Source organism: Silene latifolia, chromosome 8 (genome assembly GCF_048544455.1).
Source record: "Silene latifolia isolate original U9 population chromosome 8, ASM4854445v1, whole genome shotgun sequence".
NCBI classification, from domain to species: Eukaryota; Viridiplantae; Streptophyta; class Magnoliopsida; order Caryophyllales; family Caryophyllaceae; genus Silene; species Silene latifolia.
The window spans coordinates 90,740,266-90,760,736 of record NC_133533.1 but is presented as its reverse complement, the minus strand read 5'-3'; the positions used below and the strand labels follow the sequence as shown (position 1 = coordinate 90,760,736).

Below are 20,471 nucleotides of genomic sequence, written 5' to 3'. Positions count from 1 at the left end.
TGTGACTTGCTTCGTAATTAACAGTATCACCACCCTTCTCAATATCCAGAAGATAGGACTCAATATCCTCATCAAATACACTCCACTTTAGTCCCCATTTATCTTTTTTGTTACAAGCCCAAACTCTGAAAGCGTTATTTATACTACGTAATTTTGCCAAAAGGATATGAGAAGCATCACCCTTATCTTTTCTTTCCCAGCTTTCTTTAACCAGACCACTGCATTCGGCATGATCAAAACACCAAGTCTCTAGCCTATAAACTTTCTTCTTAGTATTGAGAACCATATTTGTATCAAGGATTACAAGCGCGTGATCCGATTCTGAATAGGTAAGTGTTTGATAAAGGTATTTGGGAATAGAAAAAGCCAATCATGAGAAGCAAAACCCTTATCAAGTCTTTCATATATTCGATGTGGACTCTCCCTATTATTGCACTAATTGAATCTAGGTCCCTTAAAGGGGATATCCATCAGAAAATGTGTATTCTTCCAGTATGAGAATAAGTTTGCTCCTCTGATCAACTTATCACTGCCACCTAACTTATCAGAAGAGAACTCAACTTGATTGAAATCACCTATAAGCAAGAAGGGTTTATTAAGGGAATTAAGATGACAGGTAAAATTTTCCCAAACTGCACCCCTTTTTGTAAGATCAGGTTCACCATAAACACAACACAAGTACCACATGCTACCCTTACACTGATTAACCAGGAGGATAATAAGAGTGCAACTGATAAAGACACCTTCTAATTCATTTGTGAGAGAGAATATTGATATCTTATTGTAAAGGGATTAAATAAGATTTATTTTAGTAATTGAAATGTCGTGTTACTAAAATTGTTTATTGTTTGAGAAGCAATAGAGATAAGTATGAATGGTTAATTATAATTACAAAATGTTGCGAATTATAATTATATGACCCATTTTATTTAAGTGATCAAGTATCACTAGTCAATTTGTTGTATGTAATTTAATTAATTCATGAAATGATATTTATGTGATAAATATGCATCAAATTAATTAATAACATGTAACATACTACATGTGACATATTGTGTGACAAGTGACAAATTGACAAAATAAAATGGAGGTCCATTTTATCTCATATGACCGAAATATGGAGGTAGTATGGGTGAGTGGGTGTTTTATTTAATGGATAAATAAAACACTATGATTACCTATTGAAGTAAAACTCTCAAGACTCGAAAATGACTCGATTTGGACAGTGAATGGGACTGTTTAATTGTGATAAAATCAACTAAAAACGTAACAGAAACTCCGAGGACTGCAATCGAACAGTCGACAGAACTGTTTATAACCACGGTTTCCAGAACTCTACAATCGAATAGAGTAAAGGATGTGATTGGGATATGACTTAATCCAAGCACAAAGCCACTAGACTAAGCCTAAGGATAATTTCAAGCACTAAGCAAAGAAAATACCCGACTCTAAGCACTAAGCAAAAGAGGATTTCCCAGCACTAAGCAAAGGAAATTAGTAGAAAATCAATGTTTCTAACTTGTGTTTGTTCATTCATCAAAATCTGATTTTTACACTAAGGAATGCCTTGCTTTTATAGGCCAAGCAAAAAAATCCTATCCATCCATCCAACCTAGCATCTAACGGTCCAAAATGGAGCGTATACGTAGCGGAAGACTTAATTGTTTTGTTTTTGGGTTTTTGTTGTGCAAAAGATAAAGGATATTTGCTTCGATTCTTTGTGAAGAGATCGAATCAATGGGATATTTGCGATCACTAGACCTATAGTGATAACAATGGGGAATTACTTGAAAACGCGTCAAGTAATTCAACTTAAACTGCGGAGCGCGTCCTTAGTTCAAGCAAGGTGCGAAATACTCGTTTCGACCTCTTAAGCCAAACGACTCGTGTAACAACACAAGAAGACAAGACAAGTTTTAGAGAATACTCTCAAGTTTTTACTTCAAAATTGGATTATGTACAAATGAGGAGCTAGGTCCTTTATATAGGACAAAAGCCTTGGCCTCCAAGCAAGCATTAAATGCTAATTTGTGAGTTCTAGGATGAATGAACATAGAACTCACAAACTAGACTATTTTGTCAACTTTTGTTCTACCTAGTTTGAAAAATGCTAAAAACTAAATTGGAATTCTCCTCCCCTTGCTAGGTTCCGCCACATCCCTCTCCCCTTGCTAGATGCCGCCACTTCCCCTTGTTCCCACACGGTTTCAGCGTTCCCACGGGTCTTGAGTCTCGATTGCGCATATTTCCTTTTCTTTAGTTGAGCCTATCCACGTTTTATGCGTACTTGCTTCAACTTGTCAACCCGTAGTTTTATTAACCGAAGTATTTATTTTAGACCTAATTGGACGGGATTTATTCGTGATTCCCGCTGAAATTTATTAGAATTTTTACCCCCCCCCCCCCCTCTATACGCATCAAATTCTCTCCCTTAAAAAAGAATTGTCCTCAATTCTTTGCCTCAGTATGCCGGGATCAAGGATGAATATTATAAACCCAAACAAACCCGAGCACATAGTCGAATCATATTTGATGCCGCCGGGATCAAAGCAAATCTGGAAGTTAGATTCAAACTTGATTAAGAACATGAAGCAGTTTACGCACCCCGTTGATCTTTTCTTCAGCTCATCATCTTCAATGTAGTCTTCATATTTATCCCTCTCTGGTGATTTGAATTTGTAATGAGTATTGTCAATCACAACCATTGTGTGCCATCTTTGCTTGTGCTTTACTTTCTTGTGATTTCCTTCCCACCACCTTCCATGCACAATTCTACCAAAATCCAAATAATGGTTGCTCGAAGCAACAAGATCATCATGAGCTTCCATGAAAATTGACTTCAATAAGAAGTTAGAGTTCCCACCATGTAGCTTCTCGTCAATGTATTTATCAATTTGCGATTGATACGGTTCTTTCCCTTGGGAATCAAAACTAATGTGATCCGCCCATTTGGCAAGTTTCAGATTCAACTTATGCTTCCTGTTATTGTACTTCAACGATTCATGATCCGAATGTAGTATGAAGTGATTCGGACGGGGATAACGACTCCAATGATTAAGAGCTCTCACGATCGCATATAACTCTTTGTCGTACGTAGAGTAGTTGAATCTAGGACCATTGAATTTCTCGGAGAAATAAGCGATGGGTCGCTTTCCTTGTATTAATATGGCTCCAATTCCAACACCGCTTGCGTCATATTCCACCTCAAATGGTTGAGTGAAATCCGGGAGTGCCAATAATGGTGCCTTGCAAAGTTTTTGAATAATGGTCTCGAACTCCTTTTGAGCGGCTGTGGTCCATATGAAGGTTCCTTTATTCGTACCCTCGGGGATAGGACTAGTAGTGGTACTAACGTTCCGAATAAACCTTCGATAAAACGAAGCAAGCCCACGAAATGACTGGACTTCCGTGATGGGCTTAGGGGTAGGCCACGACTTGATTGCCTCAATTTTGGTTTGATCAACCGAAACCCCGTCTTTAGATAACATATAGTCGAGAAAGATGACACTCTTGACCCACAACGACCACTTCTTCTTCTTTCCATAGAGTTTCTGCCCTCCAAGTATGTCGAACACCTCTCGAAGGTGTAAGAAATGTTCTTCCTCAGTTCGACTGTACCCCAAAATGTCATCCAAATAGACGACAACAAATCTGCTCAAGAATGGTTTGAGTACCTCGTTCAAGAGTCGCATAAAAGTACTCGGAGCATTGGTTAATCCGAATGGCATGACGGCCCACTTGTATAACCCATGTCTAGTCTTGAACGCGGTTTTCCACTTATCCCTTTCTCTTATTCGCATTTGGTGATAACCATTCCTTAAGTCGATCTTAGAAAAGGTTTCGGATCCATGTAACTCGTCAAGCATGTCGTTAAGCCTTGGGATAGGAAAACGATACTTGATAGTTATGTTGTTCATGACTCGACTATCAACGCACATTCGCCACGTCCCATCTTTCTTTGGGACAAGTAGAGTAGGGACAACACATGGACTTGTGCTCTCGCGCACATAACCTCGTTCCATCAATTCCTCGATTTGCAATTCCTTTGTCTCCATTGGATTGCATCTATAGGCGGCCTTGTTTGGTAAGGGAGCTCTGGGTAGGAGATCGATTTGGTGTTCAATCCCTCGAATAGGTGGTAAACCAGCGAGTAGTTCTTCGGAGAAAACATCCTTGATTTCCTCATCCGAGATTGGCACAAGATTAGGATTGTCTTGAGTTGCATCGTCATAACTTGTATGATCACTTTCTTCCATGTGAGTTTCGTCATAAACTTCTTCCAATTCTTCATCAAAAATAATTGGTAGATTTGGATCAAATAAAGAAGTACCTCCCGCATGAGGTTCATCCAAGTTGGCAAATATGTCATCTTCAATCACATCTTTAATTTGATCATCGTCACTCAATGGCTCTATACTCTCGTCTTTTTCTCTTTCTTCGAAATTGAACACATCACCCAATCGTTCCTCCTCATCAAACAACTCATCCCGATAAGCAACAGTGTCTCTCAAGGTATTTAATTGTTCATTTGGACACGCGCTTAGACTTGTTCCCTTAGAATCGGGCGCTCTTGCCGTGGAACTAAGGGTGGCAGCCGACTTGGGTTCGCCAATATTACTTGCCAGACTCCCTTCCGGTCCTCCCTTGTTCCTCCAATTCCGACTACTCTCACCATAAATTGTTGGCAATTCAGATTTTCCTTGTGCTTCAACCATCTTTAATTCTTCACTCTCTTCCACTTCTCTCATTAGAGTGAGATTATCAAACTCGTCGATGTATTTAGAGACATGAAGCCTCCCTTGGTTGAGATTGGCGATCTCACGATAAGTCGGGAGCCTATAAGTTGCTGGAACATATCTCTTGCGCAATTTGCGTTTAAGTGAATCCCAAGATGATAATTTCTCTTTTCCAGCGCGAGCACGCCTTGCTTTCAAACTCCTGTACCATAGTGAAGCCTCTCCACTAAGTCTTTGAGTAGCGTACTTGCAGCGTTTCGCGTCATCCAGAACTTCAAAATCAAACATTCGTTCGATTTTCCGTTCCCATTCGAGGTAGTCCTTTGGGTCCGTGCCTCCCGTGAACTCGGGTAGTTCACTCACTTCGAACTCTTCAACGGTTCGTTCTCGTCTAGGCAACCACTTGGAATCGTTTTCTTGTAACTTTTTCAAGGCTCTTTGAAGATTCTCAAGAAAGTTGGGATCGTCGAAGTTCATTTTGATGTTGGTTGTTTGAAATTTCGAAGCTCTCTTTTTTTTTTTTTGATGGTGAATAGTACCGTGAACAGTACCGTGAATAGTATTTATTATTTTTTTTTTTTTTATTTTTTTTTTGTTCAAACCGTGCCTTCAAGATCCAATCGATTAAACCTCAACTACCTCGTTGAGTCTAACCTTTGAATACCAATCGCGTTGGATATTCAACTACAAATTGATTGGGACCTCCTTAGGACCGTCTTGATTTTTTTGGGGTGATCAAGAGCCGAAGCTCTGATACCATTTGGAGCGTATACGTAGCGGAAGACTTAATTGTTTTGTTTTTGGGTTTTTGTTGTTCAAAAGATAAAGGATATTTGCTTCGATTCTTTGTGAAGAGATCGAATCAATGGGATATTTGCGATCACTAGACCTATAGTGATAACAATGGGGAATTACTTGAAAACGCGTCAAGTAATTCAACTTAAACTGCGGAGCGCGTCCTTAGTTCAAGCAAGGTGCGAAATACTCGTTTCGACCTCTTAAGCCAAACTACTCGTGTAACAACACAAGAAGACAAGACAAGTTTTAGAGAATACTCTCAAGTTTTTACTTCAAAATTGGATTATGTACAAATGAGGAGCTAGGTCCTTTATATAGGACAAAAGCCTTGGCCTCCAAGCAAGCATTAAATGCTAATTTGTGAGTTCTAGGATGAATGAACATAGAACTCACAAACTAGACTATTTTGTCAACTTTTGTTCTACCTAGTTTGAAAAATGCTAAAAACTAAATTGGAATTCTCCTCCCCTTGCTAGGTTCCGCCACATCCCTCTCCCCTTGCTAGATGCCGCCACTTCCCCTTGTTCCCACACGGTTTCAGCGTTCCCACGGGTCTTGAGTCTCGATTGCGCATATTTCCTTTTCTTTAGTTGAGCCCATCCACGTTTTATGCGTACTTGCTTCAACTTGTCAACCCGTAGTTTTATTAACCGAAGTATTTATTTTAGACCTAATTGGACGGGATTTATTCGTGATTCCCGCTGAAATTTATTAGAATTTTTACCCCCCCTCTATACGCATCACAAAAGACCCTAGAAAACCGGTTTCAAAAGGTGGCCCTAAGCCTTACACAAGTTCTTACACAAGTTAAAAATCTTAAAAGAAAGCAAGAAAGTAAACTAATGAAGACAATGATAATTAAGACTCCTTGGAAGCTTCAAAAGATCCGGCCATCAAAGGGTATAAGGGCTAGAGCATGTAAGAGAGGCTTGAGAGGTTGTCTTGGACGAAAAGGGAAACTTGAAAGCGACCCTTGTCCTTGGTGTTGCAAACCGTGTAAAAGGGGCCACCCGGTTTGTTCCTTAGCCTTGCCCTATGACAATCACCTTCCCAAGACACCAACCCTTAGACAAAAATGCTCTTGACTCTTCATAGAAGACTTCTAAGCCGAAAAGCCCCCATTATTCTTAGACGGATTTCTTATTCGGACCCTATTTCGGTCAAGGGACCAAAACCGGGTACAAACATGTCTAATGTTAGTCGTTTTGCTTCAAACTCCTTCTCTTGAAAAGGATTTGTCCTCAAATCCTCGGCATTTCCATCACTAGGCTCTTCATCACAAAGACTTAAATCACTAACCTTGAATGTGGCATGGATTCCCAATAAATCGACCTTATACTTGGCACACCCAACTTGACTAGTGACCTTGAACGGACCTTCTTCTCTTGGCATGAGTTTATCCCCTTTTGTAAGGACTCCTAACTTGTGTAAATGGACCCAAACTTGATCCCCAATTATGAATTTCGTCCCTTGCTTGGAGTTCATGGACCCTTTCTTGTTGGCCATGAATTGAACATGACGAGTGAGCCCTTGTTCAACCCGTTCCTTGACACTATTTCCTTGCTTACTTGGGTGAACACTCCCCTTGACTGTTCTGATCATACCGCCCATGCCATTGGCCTTGTGCTCATCTTCAATTAAACTTGGAATAGGGTGTACGGAATAGTCACAATGCACACCATCATGGACACCCACGGTTTGGACATTGTTAAGGATCCCCTCTTGAGCCCGTTTCTTGACCCTATTTCTTTGATCGCTCAAGTAGGCATTTGACTTGTCCTTGCTTTCATTCCAAATTGGACTAGTGGTGGTAGAGACGGGATGATGAACTTGCACCCTACCAATGGTACTTTCGGCTCCAATCTTGACAAGGAGCTCATCTTGGACTTGATCATTGGCACTACTCCACTTGGATTCTTCTTTTACATTTGAACACTCCCCTAGTTTGTCTTTGAACTTATGGACACCATAGTCGAACCAAGGATTTTTAGGGACCTCGGCCTTCATTCTTGGATTAGCAATTGGAGGAACATTTTCATGGACCTCGACCCTTGTTCGAACCGTATTAGTGAACGGCTCATCTTGTTCCATGGACATATGCTCGACATTAGGTGGATCATCTTGAAAGAACTTGTTCAAATTTTGAACCATGCTAGGGAATGTTTCGTCTTGTTCCTTGGATACACCCTCGGCAAGGTGAACATGAATACCTTTCTCATTACTCTTTTCGGGGACCATTTCAGCCTCCTTGATTAGCATCAGTTCTTTGTAAGGTTCAAGCATGGAGGATGGTGGAAGAGGTGCTAGAGTGATCTTCCTCTTGTCAAACTCAAAGGAATAAGTGTTATCCTTTCCATGAGGCACCGCACTCTTATCAAACTCCCAAGGTCTACCAAGTAGGAGATGGCAAGCATCCATAGGTAGGACATCACAAAGAACATTATCAACATAATTTTTGCCAATGGAGAAGGACACTAGGCATTGTTTGTCAACCTTCAATTCGGCTCCCTTGTCAAGCCACCTCAATTTGTAAGGACATGGATGGTTTTGGGTGGTTAAGGAAAGCTTCTCAACAAGGATACTAGAGGCCACATTAGTACAACTACCTCCATCAATGATTAGGTTGCAATCTTTCCCTCCAATGGTACACCTAGACCTAAAAAGTTGTTATCTTTGATCCGTTTCCAATGGTTGAGCACTCAACACTCTCCAAGTGACTAGACTCATCCCGGAATCCGGCAATACTAACTCCTCATCCTTAGTCTCCTCGGTTTCCTCATCCTCATCACACACAAGAATTTCATCCTCTCCCCAATGAACCACTTCAAAGATACTAAGGGCTCTTTGAGTTGGACACTCTTTGGCAAAGTGACCATAGCCTTGACATTTGAAACATTTTTTAAGGGGTAAGGTCTTTCTTTGTGAGGATTCAATGCCTTTTCCTTTGTCAAGTGTGGGGGTCACGGTCTGGGTGTGGTTTTCTTTGGGTTTGGTCTCGGCATAGGTAGTCTTGGTGGTTGTTTTGGTCGGCAATTTTGAGTTGGACGGTTTCCCCTTGCCCAATTTTTCCACCCTTAAAGCCAAGTTCACGGCTTGATTAAAAGACCACAATGGTTGCATTCAGACTCTATTAACAATTCTATCATCCAACCCTTCAACAAATCTAGCAATTTTTTGTTCCGGTTTCTCATTGATTTCACATTGCAAAGTGAGTTGTTCAAAATCCCTAATGTAAGACTCAAGTGGTTGTTGATCTTGTTTTAGTTGAGTAAGTTTAATGAACATGTCTTTTGTATACTCTTAGGGAATAAACTTGTCACTAAGCTTCTTTTTCAATTTCGACCAAGATTTTATGGGTTCTTTACCATCCCTCTTCCTTTGACTTTTCATGTTTTCATTCCAAAGAGATGCATAACCTTTGAATTTTAAAATAGCAACCTTGAAAGACTTAGCATCCGAGTATGATTTAAATTCAAAGACTCTTTCAATTGACCTAAACCAATCTAGTAAGTCATCGGGATTTAAACTACCATGGAAGTCCGGAATTTCTACCTTTAGGTCTTTAGGATGCTCTTCATGCTCGGCCTCAATAAAAGAACCCTCTTCATCCGAGTGTAAGTCCTCCTCTTCATGGTTGGCTTCGTGGTTTCTTGCTCCAAACCCTCGGCCACGTCCTCTACCACAGTGAGGTGGATGTCTTCCTCGGCCTCGTGGTGGTGTTGGAATGTTAGCCATGATAGCATTGAAGGAGTCTATCATTAGATCGCATTTCTCGGAGAGTTGTGTTACTTGAGTCTCAATTCCAAGTAGCCTTTCTTCACTCATGGTTGTTTTTGTGTTTTTGAAAGTAGTTTGAGGTTTAGTTAACTCACAAGGAGGATTACCAACCCAAGACTAACACAACAATGGAATTGTGTTAAACCTTAGCTCTGATAACCAATTTGAAGTAAAACTCTCAAGACTCGAAAATGACTCGATTTGGACAGTGAATGGGACAGTTTAATTGTGATAAAATCAACTAAAAACTTAACAGAAACTCCGAGGACTGCAATCGAACAGTCGACAGAACTGTTTATAACCACGGTTTCCAGAACTCTATAATCGAATAGAGTAAAGGATGTGATTAGGATATGACTTAATCCAAGCACAAAGCCACTAGACTAAGCCTGGGGATAATTTTAAGCACTAAGCAAAGAAAATACCCGACTTTAAGCACTAAGCAAAAGAGGATTTCCCAGCACTAAGCAAAGGAGATTAGTAGAAAATCAATGTTTCTAACTTGTGTTTGTTCATTCATCAAAATCTGATTTTTACACTAAGGAATGCCTTGCTTTTATAGGCCAAGCAAAACAATCCTATCCATCCATCCAACCTAGCATCTAACGGTCCAAAAGACCCTAGAAAACCGGTTTCAAAAGGTGGCCCTAAGCCTTACACAAGTTCTTACACAAGTTAAAAATCTTAAAAGAAAGCAAGAAAGTAAACTAATGAAGACAATGATAATTAGGACTCCTTGGAAGCTTCAAAATATCCGGCCATCAAAGGGTATAAGGGCTAGAGCATGTAAGAGAGGCTTGAGAGGTTGTCTTGGACGAAAAGGGAAACTTGAAAGCGACCCTTGTCCTTGGTGTTGCAAACCGTGTAAAAGGGGCCACCCGGTTTGTTCCTTAGCCTTGCCCTATGACAATCACCTTCCCAAGACACCAACCCTTAGACAAAAATGCTCTTGACTCTTCATAGAAGACTTCTAAGCCGAAAAGCCCCCATTATTCTTAGACGGATTTCTTATTCGGACCCTATTTCGGTCAAGGGACCAAAACCGGGTACAAACATGTCTAATGTTAGTCGTTTTGCTTCAAACTCCTTCTCTTGAAAAGGATTTGTCCTCAAATCCTCGGCATTTCCATCACTAGGCTCTTCATCACAAAGACTTAAATCACTAACATTGAATGTGTCATGGATTCCCAATAAATCGACCTTATACTTGGCACACCCAACTTGACTAGTGACCTTGAACGGACCTTCTTCTCTTGGCATGAGTTTATCCCCTTTTGTAAGGACTCCTAACTTGTGTAAATGGACCCAAACTTGATCCCCAATTATGAATTTCGTCCCTTGCTTGGAGTTCATGGACCCTTTCTTGTTGGCCATGAATTGAACATGACGAGTGAGCCCTTGTTCAACCCGTTCCTTGACACTATTTCCTTGCTTACTTGGGTGAACACTCCCCTTGACTATTCTGATCATACCGCCCATGCCATTGGCCTTGTGCTCATCTTCAATTAAACTTGGAATAGGGTGTACGAAATAGTCACAATGCACACCATCATGGACACCCGCGGTTTGGACATTGTTAAGGATCCCCTCTTGAGACCGTTTCTTGACCCTATTTCTTTGATCGCTCAAGTAGGCATTTGACTTGTCCTTGCTTTCATTCCCAATTGGACTAGTAGTGGGAGAGACGGGATGATGAACTTGCACCCTACCAATGGTACTTTCGGCTCCAATATTGACAAGGAGCTCATCTTGGACTTGATCATTGGCACTACTCCACTTGGATTCTTCTTTTACATTTGAACACTCCCCTAGTTTGTCTTTGAACTTATGGACACCATAGTCGAACCAAGGATTTTTAGGGACCTCGGCCTTCATTCTTGGATTAGCAATTGGAGGAACATTTTCATGGACCTCGACCCTTGTTCGAACCGTATTAGTGAACGGCTCATCTTGTTCCATGGACATATGCTCGACATTAGGTGGATCATCTTGAAAGAACTTGTTCAAATTTTGAACCATGCTAGGGAATGTTTCGTCTTGTTCCTTGGATACACCCTCGGCAAGGTGAACATGAATACCTTTCTCATTACTCTTTTCGGGGACCATTTCACCCTCCTTGATTAGCATCACTTCTTTGTAAGGTTCAAGCATGGAGGATGGTGGAAGAGGTGCTAGAGTGATCTTCCTCTTGTCAAACTCAAAGGAATAAGTGTTATCCTTTCCATGATGCACCGCACTCTTATCAAACTCCCAAGGTCTACCAAATAGGAGATGGCAAGCATCCATAGGTAGGACCTCACAAAGAACATTATCAACATAATTTTTGCCAATGGAGAAGGACACTAGGCATTGTTTGTCAACCTTCAATTCGGCTCCCTTGTCAAGCCACCTCAATTTGTAAGAAAATGGATGGTTTTGGGTGGTTAAGGAAAGCTTCTCAACAAGGATACTAGAGGCCACATTAGTACAACTACCTCCATCAATAATTAGGTTGCAAACTTTCCCTCCAATGGTACACCTAGACCTAAAAAGTTGTTATCTTTGATCCGTTTCCAATGGTTGAGCACTCAACACTCTCCAAGTGACTAGACTCATCCCGGAATCCGGCAATACTAACTCCTCATCCTTAGTCTCCTCGGTTTCCTCATCCTCATCACACACAAGAATTTCATCATCTCCCCAATGAACCACTTCAAAGCTACTAAGGGCTCTTTGAGTTGGACACTCTTTGGCAAAGTGACCATAGCCTTGACATTTGAAACATTTTTTAAGGGGTAAGGTCTTTCTTTGTGAGGATTCAATGTCTCTTCCTTTGTCAAGTGTGGGGGTCACGGTCTGGGTGTGGTTTTCTTTGGGTTTGGTCTCGGCATAGGTAGTCTTGGTGGTTGTTTTGGTCGGCAATTTTGAGTTGGACGGTTTCCCCTTGCCCAATTTTTCCACCCTTAAAGCCAAGTTCACGGCTTCATTAAAAGACCACAATGGTTGCATTCGGACTCTATTAACAATTCTATCATCCAACCCTTCAACAAATCTAGCAATTTTTTGTTCTGGTTTCTCATTGATTTCACATTGCAAAGTGAGTTGTTCAAAATCCCTAATGTAAGACTCAAGTGGTTGTTGATCTTGTTTTAGTTGAGTAAGTTTAATGAACATGTCTTGAGTATACTCTTTGGGAATAAACTTGTCACTAAGCTTCTTTTTCAATTTCGACCAAGATTTTATGGGTTCTTTACCATCCCTCTTCCTTTGACTTTTCATGTTTTCATTCCAAAGAGATGCATAACCTTTGAATTTTAAAATAGCAACCTTGAAAGACTTAGCATCCGAGTATGATTTAAATTCAAAGACTCTTTCAATTGACCTAAACCAATCTAGTAAGTCAGCGGGATTTAAACTACCATGGAAGTCCGGAATTTCTACCTTTAGGTCTTTAGGATGCTCTTCATGCTCGGCCTCAATAAAAGAACCCTCTTCATCCGAGTGTAAGTCCTCCTCTTCATGGTTGGCTTCGTAGTTTCTTGCTCCAAACCCTCGGCCACGTCCTCTACCACGGTGAGCTGGATGTCTTCCTCGGCCTCTTGGTGGTGTTGGAATGTTAGCCATGATAGCATTGAAGGAGTCTATCATTAGATCGCATTTCTCGGAGAGTTGTGTTACTTGAGTCTCAATTCCAAGTAGCCTTTCTTCACTCATGGTTGTTTTTGTGTTTTTGAAAGTAGTTTGAGGTTTAGTGAACTCACAAGGAGGATTACCAACCCAAGACTAACACAACAATGGAATTGTGTTAAACCTTAGCTCTGATAACCAATTTGAAGTAAAACTCTCAAGACTCGAAAATGACTCGATTTGGACAGTGAATGGGACAGTTTAATTGTGATAAAATCAACTAAAAACTTAACAGAAACTCCGAGGACTGCAATCGAACAGTCGACAGAACTGTTTATAACCACGGTTTCCAGAAGTCTACAATCGAATAGAGTAAAGGATGTGATTGGGATATGACTTAATCTAAGCACAAAGCCACTAGACTAAGCCTGAGGATAATTTCAAGCACTAAGCAAAGAAAATACCCGACTCTAAGCACTAAGCAAAAGAGGATTTCCCAGCACTAAGCAAAGGAGATTAGTAGAAAATCAATGTTTCTAACTTGTGTTTGTTCATTCATCAAAATCTGATTTTTACACTAAGGAATGCCTTGCTTTTATAGGCCAAGCAAAACAATCCTATCCATCCATCCAACCTAGCATCTAACGGTCCAAAAGACCCTAGAAAACCGGTTTCAAAAGGTGGCCCTAAGCCTTACACAAGTTCTTACACAAGTTAAAAATCTTAAAAGAAAGCAAGAAAGTAAACTAATGAAGACAATGATAATTAAGACTCCTTGGAAGCTTCAAAAGATCCGGCCATCAAAGGGTATAAGGGCTAGAGCATGTAAGAGAGGCTTGAGAGGTTGTCTTGGACGAAAAGGGAAACTTGAAAGCGACCCTTGTCCTTGGTGTTGCAAACCGTGTAAAAGGGGCCACCCGGTTTGTTCCTTAGCCTTGCCCTATGACAATCACCTTCCCAAGACACCAACCCTTAGACAAAAATGCTCTTGACTCTTCATAGAAGACTTCTAAGCCGAAAAGCCCCCATTATTCTTAGACGGATTTCTTATTCGGACCCTATTTCGGTCAAGGGACCAAAACCGGGTACAAACATGTCTAATGTGAGTCGTTTTGCTTCACCTATGATGTAGGGTAGTCTTACACCTACTTTACTTAATAAGAACAAAAGTAAAAGAAAAAGGCCATGCATTGGTCTTAAGAGACCTCCCTCCACCGGTTTTGTGCAACAAGAGGAGAGAATTTTATTCTCTTCAATTTGACTTGTATTCATACACATGCAAAAGTCTCTCTCTCTCTCTCACACACATATTCATCTTTTTCCTTCATCAAAACATGAGATTTTTGATTGAAATTGTTCATAGAGATTACTAAAATTATTAATGTAATATATGAGTGTTAGTAATCAATTTTAAGGTAAACTACTAAACTAATATCTAGCTGATATTATTTAGTGGGGATAAGGGATAATCTTGGGTGCAATCAAGAGGAGTGACTTCTACACTTGAGGTCTTTGGAGGATCATCCTAATATATGGAAAGCTCAAGAACAAGTGAGGTAGGAGACTTCATTTGTGCACATTTGGCCGAAATATTGATGGTGAGAAATCCGATTTTCTTATCTCTTCTTATTTAGTTTGCATGCATAATATTTAGAATTTATTTTATGACTAAATAAATTTGAACATATATGAATATGTTGTATAATGAGATTAATAATTTCTAACACTTCTTGATAACGCCATCCTAACTTACTTTCGAATTCAACACGAAAATATATAAATTAATCAAATGAAATACTTTAGTAACAATTCCGTACAAATATTAATCTCGAATAAGTCAAATCAGGAGCTCAAGTACCCAATAATATTATTTAGAAATCAATAATCAATGAAATATATAGAAACTATCCTAAAAGTCAAAACCACAAAAGTATAAATTATATGAGATTAGCGGAAAATAAACGCATCGTAAAATCAAAATCAAAATAACAACAATTATAAACTATACTATGAGATTAGCAGAAAATGGATGCACCGTATGTTGAAGATTCCAAACTAAAATCATGATTAGGTAAATGTGGGTTTTTATAAAAGATACGGAGGAATATTTTAAGTAACTCTTCATCTCTTATATTAAAAAAAATAAACATAGAAGTTAATGAAATTAAGTGGACATTTATCTCTCATTTATGCTAGCATATGAATTCAGTAAAGAATTATCTTCTTAATCAAGCACATCATAGTATATGGGGTATTTGAAGTGATTATAATAACAATTAGTCTCCTGTATAACGGATGTATCCGTTATACCAATAAAACAGACCAAATAAGTTACCATATAGGATTAAATGGTAGGATATAATTTAGGGACTTGCTAAATCCCGCACACCAATTCACTCAATCCCGCACATTTTTTCCCTTTATTCCGAATATACCCCTCTCATTTTTCACCCACCAAAGAAACAAGAGAGAATGAAAAACTCAAAAATAAGAAACGCCAATTTATTGAATCATTCATCGCCTCCCAATCACAACTTTTACTGATTATAATACAATCAAACAACGACAATCATGATTAGACCTTTCTCCTTCTCCTATGAAACTATCACACAACCTTCAACGAACATCCAGGAAAAAACAAATTAAAGGACGAATCCTCTAGATATTCATTAATTAATTATCTTATCAAAAGACGGGTATCAATCGTCGCTGCTCCATTTACCGCAACCTCCAATGGTCCAATTACACCTGCTGTAAAAGCCACCGAGAAAGTGATCGCCGTCGTCGGAAGAGGGAGGAGGAGATCGGCGGCGACGTTTGAGGAGGGCGACGACCGGAGGCAACGTAGCGGGATTAGATTTTACAGATACAGTGTTGAACCCATGATTTAGGGTTTTTTTGTGGGAGAAATGAGAGGGGCAAAGTTGAAAAATCGGGAAATTTTGTGTAGGATTAAGTAAAAATGTGTGTAGGAAATAGCAATTACGATAATTTAAAGAGATAAAATTATTTATAAATGGAAAACTAATCAACCTAACCGTCTAATGAGTGTAATTAAATTGTTGCCTATATTCATGCCTTTTTTCTTTCCAAAAATCTTGTAGAAGATTTTCCTTCCTTTCCCATATTTTGTCTTTCACGCTTCTCCATAACCGCTCTACCTCCATTTTCATTCAGATTCAACCTACCATCTTCTTCCCATTTTTTTGTTCAGTTTCAACCTAATTGTAGCTACTTTTTAATTATCATAATTTCGGATCTAAACTTACCATAGTACCGGTTTTTTTGCAATCAATTTGTTGTTTGTATTTTCAGTTTTTCGGAAATGATGAGGAAGCAAGCAGCAAAAAGGGGTTTGGTTGAAGCAACTTCATCAAGTGGTATTAAAGGTATGATTCTGTAATTTAATAGTACTGATTTCACTATTTTTTACTTAGATAATTTCATTGTAGTTACTTTTTTGGGTCGATTCTTTGTTTTAAGGAGATGAAAATCCGAGACAAGCAGTTACAATTAAGAATAAGAGGAAAGGCCGGCCTAATAATGGAGAGAATGAAGAAAAACAACGACTTAATGGTGTTGATGTTGATTTGTCGGTTTTATAAGTTTTTACATCTTGATTAATATTGTTACCATGGATAATCATTTAGTAGCCGTTTTTGGTAATTTTTGAGTACGTTGAATTAGATATGTTTTTTGGAACTTATAAGATCATAATGTGAGCAAGTTTATGCTATTTGTGTTGGAATATGTGTCCTCCGACAATAATGCGATCACGACTGTTGATCATGATGATCACATGTTTAAGTCTCATTAAAATGAATACAATTGGGAAGTAATATTGTTACTGTCAACTGGTCAACATATATCGGTAATGATTGGTCGACTAGAGTTTGACATTCTTGTCGTGTGTGACGGTGGTGATCAGTTGACCCCCTAGGTCATACCTAAAGGGCAATACTCTTAATTGATCATTTAATTAATCGTATAGTGTTACGAGTTAATTAAATTACTTGAAAAATTGACGGACGATTTTGGAAATAAGATTTACGTATCAAATTGAAATGTGATTAAATGAGATACGGTCTGAGTAATCGAATTGTTTCATTACTCGGATGAAATTATTGTTTAAAGAAACAATCGGAATTGAATGAATTTTTGTAAATACGATTTATAAATTGGTAAAATATTTTGGCACAAGTAATTATGAAATTACTAAGTCGATTTTTGTATGTGACGTATTTTTATTAATACGTTGATTTTTAATATGTTAAAAATACATAACAAATTTATGTGACATGTGACATGTGACATATTGACAATTGACAAAAATAATATGGAATCCATATTATACATATGCCGAAAATTTGAGGAGGATTAGGATTAATGTTGTGTTTACAATTAGTGGTAAACATAATGATTAAAATAGGAGAGTAGCCATGCAACCCTATTTACCTTGTGAAGGCAAACTAATGCATGCATTGGGTCTTTTTCTTCCCCTCTCCTCTCCTCTTACACGGTTCACAAAAGAAAAAGGAAAAGAGTTTTGTCTTTTATTTTTGAATATACACTACATGCAAGATTGTAGATATTCATTCATTCTTACTTCAAAATATTTTAGAAAGAGAAAAACCTCTAGAAATCCCTCTCCTCTAACCGGTTTTAGAGAGTAAAAACCAAACCTTTTTGGTTCAATTTTTCACTAAGATTAATATTATACTAGCTCAAATAATATTAATTAGATTAAGAGAAAGCCTTGGGTATAAAGCTTAGGGAGAGATCTTATACTTAGATCTTGTTCATCCATAAGGGAAAGCTCAAGAACAAGAGAGAAATGTGATCTCTCTTGTGCCCAATATAACCGAAATCTTCAATGTAAGGACATGGTTTCTCCTCTATTATATTAATTGTTTGCATGCATAAAATCCGTTTTAATTTTATGACAAATTATTTAGACATATATGAGTATGTTAATATGTATATGAATCTACATTTCCTTCAATTTGTACCTTATGACCATTTGTAAAGAGTAGTTCTGATTTCAGTTTTTGTGACCATTTTGCTGAACTTAGTGGTCATTTGTTGATGTTTAATTACATCTTTTTTGTAACTTATTAAGATTAGAATGTGACCAAGTCTATGCTATTTATAGCTTAAGACCGTTTGTTAAAGAGTAGTTCTGTTTTCAGTTTTTGTGACCATTTTTGCTGAACTTAGTAGCCATTTGTTGATTATTGATGTTTAATTAGATCTTTTTTTGTAACTTATTAAGATCATAATGTGACCAAATTTGTGCTTATTTGTAACTTAAGACCATTTGTTAAGGAATACTTTCGTTTTCAGTTCTTTGTGACCATTTTGCTAAACTTAGTGGCTATTTGTTGATGTTGAATTAGATCTGTTCTTGTAACTTGTTAAGACCAAATGTGACCAAGTTCGTGCTATTTGTAGCTTTAGACCATTTGTTAAGGAATACTTTTGTTTTCAATCTTTGTGACCATTTTGCTGAACTTAATGACCAAACAAATGATGTAAGTAGCTTAGGACCATTTGTGACCAATATGCTAATCTTTGTGGCCATTTATTAGCTTAGTACCATTTTGATGAACTTAGTAGGTACATATATGAGTATTTTGTTAGTTACCATTGTTGTGATATTTATCGCTAAATATATTGTTCCTAATTTAATTATATTTTTTAAGTACTCATTTAATTTTTGTATTTGAATATGTAGTTCAATTGTTTTGACCATGAATAACTAGTTAGTAGCCATGTTTCATCTCTATTTTTTTTACGTTTGACAGGACTTCTAAAAAGATTACTGATGCATACGGGTCCTCGGGTGGTTTGTTTAAACTTATTAAGAAGATGACTGAAGAGCAGACGAAAAGTGTTGAAGAGATTGGTTTTGGGGGCTGTTGGAGGTTAGAGCTAGCAGAATGTATCATGTAATGATAGATTGGTTGATGACGCGTTATGACCCAGACTCCAGGATGTTCTAGATTGATAAGGAGCAGTACTTTGTTTTGACGAGAGATAATGTACATTTATGTTACCTTGTAACCATGGGAAGGAGGTTTTGCGCACCTCAAGTAGAATACTATTTTTATTTGGATTTGGTAATTGATTTAAAACTGTTATTGCTTTCTAGTTGTAGTTGATATGTCATTCACATTTTGCTCTTAATATATATGTGAATGACTAAGTACTGAACGCACCCTGTTTTGGTCGTTTTCTAGTTCGGATTGTGAATTAATTGAACAAGTATTGCTTTTAAGACAATATTATGCCTTCTTTATTTTCTTAGTTAAATAATTTTGTGGTCAAATATATACAATTCTATGCTAGTAACAAGTTTACTAGATACGGTCACAACATCATCAAAGTTGGTCACAAAATAAAGGATATCATGTTTATTTGGTCACAAAGTTATCAAACTTCTACCTTAGATAGATAGTTAACAACTATTGCTTTAAATACAATATTACGCCTTGTTTATTTTCTTAGTCAGATAATTTTGTAGCTATATGTCCACAATTTGTCGCTAGTAACAAGTTTACTATATAGTAGCACATCATGCAATTATTTATGACTAAGAAAATTGAGTTTGTAACCAAATATCTGTAACATGTAATTCAGAAAATTAATTTTGTAACCATAATGACTAGTAAGATATGGTCACAAAAATAGCACACATCTTAAGCCTACTGACCATTAAGTGGATTATACGTCTGATGTAATACATCAGATAGTATAGTTTTTTGAGCATCAAGATAAAAATTTTGAGTTTTAATTTAAAATTTTTGAGTTTTATTATAAAGTTTTTGAATTCGTTTATTTAAACATTAATCTCAAAAAGTCACATTATAACTCAAAAAAATTACATATAAGCTCAGAAAAATTTGATTTTTGACATCATAAAACTAAAATGTAATTTTTAAACTCTATAAAACTAAAAAAAAAAATACATAAAAACTCAAAAAGTCATTAAGTATGAGGTAGTACATCTGATGTACAATCCTTTTTCTCCCTATTGACGTATTTGATATGGTCTCTCACTGTGTGCTTAACTAACTCTTCACCTCCAAAAGTGACAGCTAGAACACGATATTGAACACATGGACGAACCAAAGCTTCGGTCGTCATTTCAATTACCTCACCCTCTTTTGCCGTTATTCTTCGTTCACACCTGTGAATGCGATGCCATTGAAGGGGAGTTAAGATATTGTTATGATCAAGGTTGTGTTTTAAAATTTCCCAAACTCCATCCATGTTGAGTTATGTCCTTATGGAGGTCTTGCTTGCAATCACATCTAGCTAGTAATGTTGACTCGCTTCGTTTGGGTACCTGACAACATTGGTGTCCCATTAGAATTCAATGATCGTCCATGCCTTTTCTAGTACTAAATATCTCTGATACTCGATATTTTTCTCATACGACGAGTGCCTTTTCTAGTACTAAATCTCGCTGCTCGAGCATGTCTATTGTATACAGTGAGTAAGTATTGCCATTTTGTAGTCTTCAATCCGACATGAGAGCCAGTAATATCAAAT

The 20,471-nt window shown here is 37.9% G+C and overlaps 1 protein-coding gene and 1 long non-coding RNA gene across 2 annotated transcripts; one reads left to right on the top strand and one right to left on the bottom strand.

Annotated features, from left to right (window-relative positions):
- Positions 1 to 435: 435 nt before the first annotated feature.
- Positions 436 to 5,213, bottom strand: LOC141595498 (uncharacterized). The gene is made up of 3 exons (XM_074415466.1): positions 4,331 to 5,213; positions 2,507 to 4,285; positions 436 to 575 (listed from the first exon to the last, which is right to left on the bottom strand). The coding sequence occupies exons 1-3, from the start codon at positions 5,211 to 5,213 to the stop codon at positions 436 to 438; spliced, it is 2,802 nt and encodes a 933-aa protein (XP_074271567.1).
- A 10,789-nt stretch (positions 5,214 to 16,002) lies between these two features.
- Positions 16,003 to 19,199, top strand: LOC141594463 (uncharacterized). The gene is made up of 2 exons (XR_012522219.1): positions 16,003 to 16,306; positions 18,722 to 19,199. It is a non-coding gene; the product is annotated as an uncharacterized LOC141594463 (long non-coding RNA).
- Positions 19,200 to 20,471: the final 1,272 nt, after the last annotated feature.